Here is a 7164-nt window from a genome sequence, read left to right as displayed (position 1 = left end):
TTCCCAATAGCCTTTGTTGTCAGCAGGGTGCCACATGGCTGCCCCTGTCCCCAGGGAGAATGGGGCTGAGGTGGGGGGCTGGGTATTTTAATTGGGTTCAATGCTACCCCAGACTAAGTTGAAGTGGTCTCAGTAAAAAAGCAAGGAACAATGGTAAAATGGGAACCAGCTACGTCATTGGCAAGGTTTGAAGGCTGTGTTGGTTGGCTATGGCCATCACAAAATATCATATCAACTGGGTGGTTGACACAACAGAAATTTATTATCATTTTGGAGGCTGGGAAGCCCAAGATTCAGGTGCTGATCAATTTGGTTCTTGGGGAAGTCTTTCCTCCTGGCTTGATGATGGCTTCCTTCTTGTTGTGTCCGCCCAAGTCTTCTTTTTATAAGGCCACTGTCACTTTGAATCTGGCATGTCCCCATAAGCTCATGCATTGGAAGCCTGGCCTTGAACACAGCAAGGTCCAGAGCTGGGGCCTTTAGACAATGACGGGGTGGTGAGAACTCTGATGTCATCGGCCAACACGGACAGCTGAATGGACTACGGGGAGGTGGGGTCTAGTTGAGGAAGTAGATCACTGGGGTGGTGGGGGTAGGGGTCCCCTTGCAGGGTTTATCATCTTCCCAGTCCCTTTCTTTCTCTCTCTGTTTCCCAGCTGCCATGAGCTGACAGTTTTCTCTGCTCTATGTTCTTCCATGATGTGTCTGCCTCAGAGTCACTAACCACGGACTAAATCCTCTGAAACCACGAGCCAAGATAAATCATCCCTCCTCCGAGTTGTTCTTTTTTTTTTTTTTTAAAGAGAGAGAGAGAGGATTTTATTTTTTATTTTTTAGTTTTCGGCGGACACAACATCTTTGTTTGTATGTGGTGCTGAGGATCGAACCCGGGCCGCACGCATGCCAGGCGAGCGCGCTACCTCTTGAGCCACATCCCCAGCCCCTCCGAGTTGTTCTTGTTGGGTGTTTAGATCACGATAATGAAAAGCTGACTAACACAGGGCCTCGTTCTTATGACCTTATTTAACCTTAATCTTCCCGAGACCTTACATCCAGATAGAGTTAGCCTTAGGGGCTGGGGCTTCTGCACAGGGATTTGGAGGGGGGGTGCACAATCCAGTCCTTGACAGTAAGCAATGGCACACACCCTCCTCTAACCATACTCGCAGTCCTCTTCCCATCCATCCATCAAAATATCCTCCCAGGGAAGGAACTGATGTTAAGCATTCACATTTTCGTTAGAGTTCAAAGGACTTTCCCAGGTCTGCAAGGAAACTCATTTCACTGGCCAATCCTTGGTAAACCTGGGGCGAGCCAGGAGCTGGGACAGAGCAAGGCTCTTGTTTCTGGAAGATTCAGTGGGAACTTCTTCCCCATAATCCATTCACTGGGCTCCTACATCCTTTTCTCTGACTTCTTGAAAGACCCCCCCACCCCATCAGGGTCTGCTACAGTGGTGGGGATCATGCTATTTGCAAACTATATTTATCATTTCCACATTTCTTGGATGCGTGTTAAATTTTATTTTTTCAACTGAGAACTTTTGAGTTTTTATAGACTCTCCCTCATTCCATGATGAGCAGTGTGTGAAATGGGGTGACGAGAGGGATGGAGGAGCTCAAGCCAACTTAATTTCCATAAAGCAAATACCCAAAGAACACCATCTGAGTGATTCCTTTTTCAGATTCTGTTCCACTCAGCTTGGATTCCAGCCAGACTTTGTCCCCCTTCTCCAGGGCCACAATGACAGTCCCCGTTGCATATCTGTAGCCATCACTGGCTTGGGCTTGTTTCTCTCTGATCTGGATACCATTCCTCATGAGACTTATCTTCACAGAACTCTGAAACAGTCCGATGTCAAAGCCAAAATTGTACACACCAGGTTTGGTGCAGCTGAACTGTCCTGTGGTCATGTTATAGTGGCCTTCCTGATTGTACAGAGACTCTTTGAATACAATGGGCTGGAAGAGCTCTGGGGGACGCTCACTCAGCTTCACAGCAAAGGCAGATTTTGGTGGCGATGGACACTTCTCAACATCTCCAGGAGGACCTTGTAATCCATGCATTCCTGGTAAACCTGGAAGTCCTGTAGTCCAAGACATGCAGATAGAGGGGAAAAAGCAGTTTTGAACTTGTGCCCTTGATGATCAATATATTTCTCTGTCTCCCATCCACCAATTTTCGTTCCATCCTACTTATCCTTAAGATTGAACTTAAACCCTTAACTGGAAGTTTTCTCTCCTACCACAGATTTAGAAACGTCCTGTCCTCCGCGCTCTAGAGCAGTGATACCCTGTGTTTATGTTGATCATGGCCTTACCACACTGAATTGCAATCCCTCCTCAATGCCTGTGCCTGCACTAGGGCTGTACCTTATTAAAATATCCAGCTTATAGGTAACACTCAAGATATGTTTTCTGAAGGAATAAATATTTGAATTATATCTAACATATCTTTCAGGCAGAAGCACATATTTTCTTTACTACAAACCTTATAACTAAAAATCACTTTCTTTGGGAATTGATGCAGAGAAGAAATTATATTGTGCCATGGTTAAAAGCCACAGGTCAATGGCACAGAAACTCAGGAATGCCATAGTCCTGGGTGACTCCCAAACCTCACTGATGAATATACGGTTTCTTGTACATCTCTATCTGTGGATACCTGCAAGGTTAGTGATGTACATGAGCCAGTCCGACACAAACTGCTGCCCCAAGGGTCAACTTGTCCCTCAAGTTGTTCAGTTTTCAGAGATAGTGCTCAGAGTCAAATGGAAATCTCCTGAATCCCAAACAATTGGTCTTTCCATGCCCCATCCTGCCTCTGATGTTTTAGGAATCATTATGACTCTAATGTAAAATATGTGCAGCCACAATGAGCATTACAATAACAATATTTGTAAGAGTTTGTCCATAAGAGTGTTATTCAAAGGGTTTTTTAAAGCTAATTTTTCCAAGTTATCTTGGTTTATCAAGTTAATTATGTGATTGCAATCAATTAAGCAATCAATAGTATTTTGTAAGAGTATATAGTTATGACTGGGTGCTGTGGTACATGCCTGCAATTCTAGTAACTCAGGAAGCTGAGGCAGGAGGATCACAAGTTCAAGGACAGCCTTGGCAACTTATCAAGACCCTCAGCAATTTAGTGAGACCTGTCTCAAAATAAAAAAATAAAAAGGACTGGGGATGTAGCTCAGTGGTGAAGTGCCCCTTTCAGTCCCGGTTTAAAAAAAGAATGTAAAGTTATTTCCCTCAATACATGATTGAACTCAAGATTGATAAACAAAGTGCATACATGCATGTTTTCTATGATACACTCTGTAAATTTATTGGGCCCAATCTGATACCATTCCTTCTAAGTTAGCAATGTAGATTTTGCCTTTAAATGCTTACAGTGAGTTATTTTTCATGTCAGGATTGCATGCAGGTGTTGTGGCTGCATGCACCCATGTGTGTGTGTGTGTGTGTGTGTGTGTGCGCATGTGTGCAATTGTAAGACTTTCTTTTCTACCACGGGAATCAATTTGATCTCAATTTGGAATTTATTTCATTTTGTCAATTCCAGCTTAAAAGCTAACTAGTGATGCACTCTGGTTCTCAGCTCAGCGCTACAGCGTGGGTTTGTGAATTCTCACTAAGCTCCAGCTTCACCATCACAGTTCTCTAGCTGGCAAGCACCTCTTGTTACGGAGTCGACTGTGTAGCTGATTGAAATCTTCACAATGTCTATATTTGCCTGATTTTTCCCTTACAAAGCAGAAATTTTAACCTACTATAAACGGCAATCTGCAAGTAGAGTCCCTATCTTGGACTTTTTAAAGTGCAAGCAACCTCTTCCTGCCCAACTTGCTTTTCAGCAGAACGGCGAGGCTTAGGGTGAATGCAGGCTCCTGCACCTTCCAAGTTTTTATATACCGAGCGAACTTAATGCATTTTGGTGCGTTACCAGGAATGAACCCAGGGCATTTAACCACTGAGCAATACCCCCAGCCCTTTTTATATTTTATTTTGAGATAGGGTCTTGCTAAATTGCTGAGGCTGGCTTTGAACTTGTGATCCTCCTGCCTCATCCTCCCAAGCTGCTGGGATTACAGGTGTGCACCACTGCATCCAGCTAATGCATGCTTTTGTTCTTGATCCTTCGTTATGCTTAAGATATGAGGTGGCCTCCCCAGAGCTCATGTGTGAGACAATGCAAGGAAGTTTAGAGATTAAATGATGGGGTTATGAGAGGCTTAACCCAATCAGTGCATTAATCCAGTGACATGGATCACTGGGCTGTAACAGTAGGCAGGTAGGTGGCTGGAGGTGGTAGTCACACTGCGGGTATGACTTTGGAATTTATATTTTGTCCCTGGAGAGCAGAGCGCTCTCTCTCTCTCTCTCTCTCTCTCTCTCTCTCTCTCTCTCTCCTTCCTGTTGCCATGTCCTATGCTGCTATCCTCTGCCGCATCCTTCATCATGATATTCTGCCTTCCTTCAGGTTCAGAGCTAAGGAGATGGACATCTATGGACTGAGACCTTTAAAACTATGAGCTGAAATAAAATTTTCTTCATCTAAATTGTTCTTATGGGGGTCTTTGGTCATGGCAAAGAAAAAAGCAAACCAAAATACCCTACCATGTCATGTGTGGAGACCAACCGGAGCTATAGTCGGGGTCTCTGACCCAGTGGTACATCAAATATCCTGGGAGGAACCTCTGAAGCACTTAGACTATTTGCATCTATTCCCGAACTTCTGATTCCGTAACTACAGGCTGAGGTTTTGACATTCTGATGGACAATCAAGAGTTGAGGAATAGCCCAGAGTCATTGAAAAGAAACACCTGCTTCAACAGTATTGATTGCCAGCCTCACTGGGGAACTCATATGGGTCTACAAACACTACAACCAAAGGGGAAGGGAGTCACAGGGAAATAAGCTCACCTCTTAGACCAGGTGGTCCTACAGGGCCTGGAAAGCCTGGGATGCCTGGAGGGCCTGGGGGACCTTGAGGTTCACAGGGTTCAGAGTTTCCTTTATTGTTCAAATCAGCCAGGGCTGATGTGAGGGCCATGACCAAAATCCAGACGCCTAGAGCAGAGGATTACAGGGAAAAGTTCACACAGATTGGAGGAAAATGCCATTGTTCTTGAGAGACTGTGTTCCTGATACTGTCAGAGACACAAGCTCTCCCAATCCCATGTGCTCCTTCCTATGACATCAACTCGGGGCATCATCCTAGGCTGCCGCACCCTCTCCAGATGCCCTCTAGATGGCGCACAGACAAGCCTGATCTTTCCTATAGAAATCCAATGTTGATTGTTCCAATTCGTGCTTCTGTTAGTCAGGAAATCATTTCTGGCTGTCACGTTTTAATAATTGATATTGACCATAATGATAAGATATATAGGGTTCTCTTACTTAGGCTTTAGGGTTTCTGGAAACACTACTGAAGAGAATTATCTGTATACCTCCCCTACACCTTGACTTCACAGCTCCCTGATCAAAAAAAAAAAAAGTTTTTATTTTGTCGAATCCTGTTTCAATGTCACTCATTCTAAGAAAACTTCCCCGACATCTTTGAAAGAATATGCATTTATTTACTTCTGTATTGTTTCTACTGATTAATTAAACAGTAGAGGGCATTTTCATTTGGGTGCTGTCCTGCCAGAGCCTGCTAATTCTCTGTGGCAGAGGGAATTCTTGACTGCAGTTCTCCACCCTTCCTTCCATCCACACCCATTCCATAGCCTCATCTTGATCAGAGTCCTTCTCTGTCCCTCAACTTGGAGGTTACTTATGTGACTTGCTTTGGTCCAAATCATGGGGTGGAAGGGATCATTGTGACAGTAAATAAATGCAATGAATAATGAACTGTAATATCTTATCACAGTCAGTAAAATAATGAGGGTAGTAAAAGAGAGAACAGGTGCAAGGTGGTGATAAGATGTGTGTGAGGGAGACGTGGCAATTATTTAATGGAGAAATAAACAAACAAACCATCCCACGCAGGATGAGGCACAGGAACACTCAGCTGGACAGAGATGAGAAATCTGGGCAGAACTGATGAAAATAGAGAAAGGTAAACAATTTTCCAAGTGCTGCCTGAGCATTATGCTCCTGGTTTTGAGTATGAGCATCAAGTATGAAAGTTGAACATATATTCCAAAACCATGCATATAGGATGGTTTCATCATGGGCCTGACATAATTCCTCCATATTAATTTGAGAGTTAATTAAATAATGAAGTTCATTCTTACCCATTTTCACCAGGGCTAAGGCAGAAAGAAAACCTGCACCTTTGACAGAGTTATGGGCATTTGATCTCCCAGATTTAATTCAGTGAAAAAATATTTTTGCATGGAAAGCAAAAGATTGGGCAATGCAAAGCAGTAATGAATTGTAATATCTCGTTATCATAATTAGGAGTGGTGAGCGCACTTACCGGCAGCTGTCCTGGAGAGAGCTCCTCCTCTTTGCTGAGGCATTCAGACAGCTTGGGAAGAAGCCTACTGAAAGTGGGCTGCTCACCTCTTCAGTCCCTTTCTCTCACTTGGTTTGATTTTGAAGCTTGATTTGCTGAAGGATGATTTGCTGAAATGAATTCTCTGAATACTTGGTCTTCTGGTCTTTCCTGAGGTGTCCTAGTTGAATTTTAACTAGAGGAAAGTTGCAGCAGTTGGCATTCACAAGGACCACCCTTTATGTGGGTGGTCAAGGCTCTGCCTCCTAATACATGAACCTTGACCCTTTCGTGGTCACTGTTCCAGCTCATCCAGTGGACCTTGCTCCCAACGTTCTGGGTCAACAAAGCATCTGAGCAAAACCAGGAATAGTAGAGAGCTGATCCAATTTGATAATAAAAACTACGCAGGTAAAAGCTACAGCTAATATTTAGACTCACTGGTGAAAACCTGAGTATGCTTTCTTCCTCGGGTTGGCAATCAGGTAAGAAGGTTGCTTTTCACCAGTCCTATTCAACATTGTGCAGAAAGGCTTACCTGGTTCAATAAGACAAGAAAAGGAATAGAGATTGGGAAGGAAGAAAGAAAATTGCCTTTGTTCACAGACACGCTGATAGTGATGTAGGAGTTTCCCCCAAAATAAATAAAAATACCCCCACAAAATTTCTGGAACCAGTGAGTACAGAAGGATTGCATGATACAGAGTAACATGCAAA

At 43.7% G+C, this 7164-nt stretch overlaps 1 protein-coding gene across 1 annotated transcript; it reads right to left on the bottom strand.

Annotated features, from left to right (window-relative positions):
* Positions 1 to 240: 240 nt before the first annotated feature.
* LOC107139914 (hibernation-associated plasma protein HP-25-like) lies at positions 241 to 6657 on the bottom strand. Its single transcript, XM_015482792.2, has 3 exons — positions 6430 to 6657; positions 4929 to 5075; positions 241 to 2086 (listed from the first exon to the last, which is right to left on the bottom strand). The coding sequence occupies exons 1-3, from the start codon at positions 6470 to 6472 to the stop codon at positions 1629 to 1631; spliced, it is 648 nt and encodes a 215-aa protein (XP_015338278.1). The 5' UTR covers positions 6473 to 6657; the 3' UTR covers positions 241 to 1628.
* Between the last annotated feature and the right edge of the window lie 507 nt (positions 6658 to 7164).

This window comes from Marmota marmota, unplaced genomic scaffold, assembly GCF_001458135.2.
Source record: "Marmota marmota marmota unplaced genomic scaffold, marMar, whole genome shotgun sequence".
Classification (NCBI taxonomy): Eukaryota; Metazoa; Chordata; class Mammalia; order Rodentia; family Sciuridae; genus Marmota; species Marmota marmota.
Note: the sequence above shows the minus strand (reverse complement) of the source record. Positions and strands in the feature narration are given on the sequence as shown.

Excerpts from the sequence above, each read along its gene's own strand:
- LOC107139914 (XM_015482792.2), bottom strand. The coding sequence starts at position 6,472 with ATGCCTCAGCAAAGAGGAGGAGCTCTCTCCAGGACAGCTGCCG. Across the intron at positions 5,076-6,429 it reads TCTCTCCAGGACAGCTGCCG|GCGTCTGGATTTTGGTCATG; the intron begins GTAAGTGCGCTC and ends CCTCTGCTCTAG. Across the intron at positions 2,087-4,928 it reads AGGACCACCTGGTCTAAGAG|GACTTCCAGGTTTACCAGGA; the intron begins GTGAGCTTATTT and ends CTTGGACTACAG.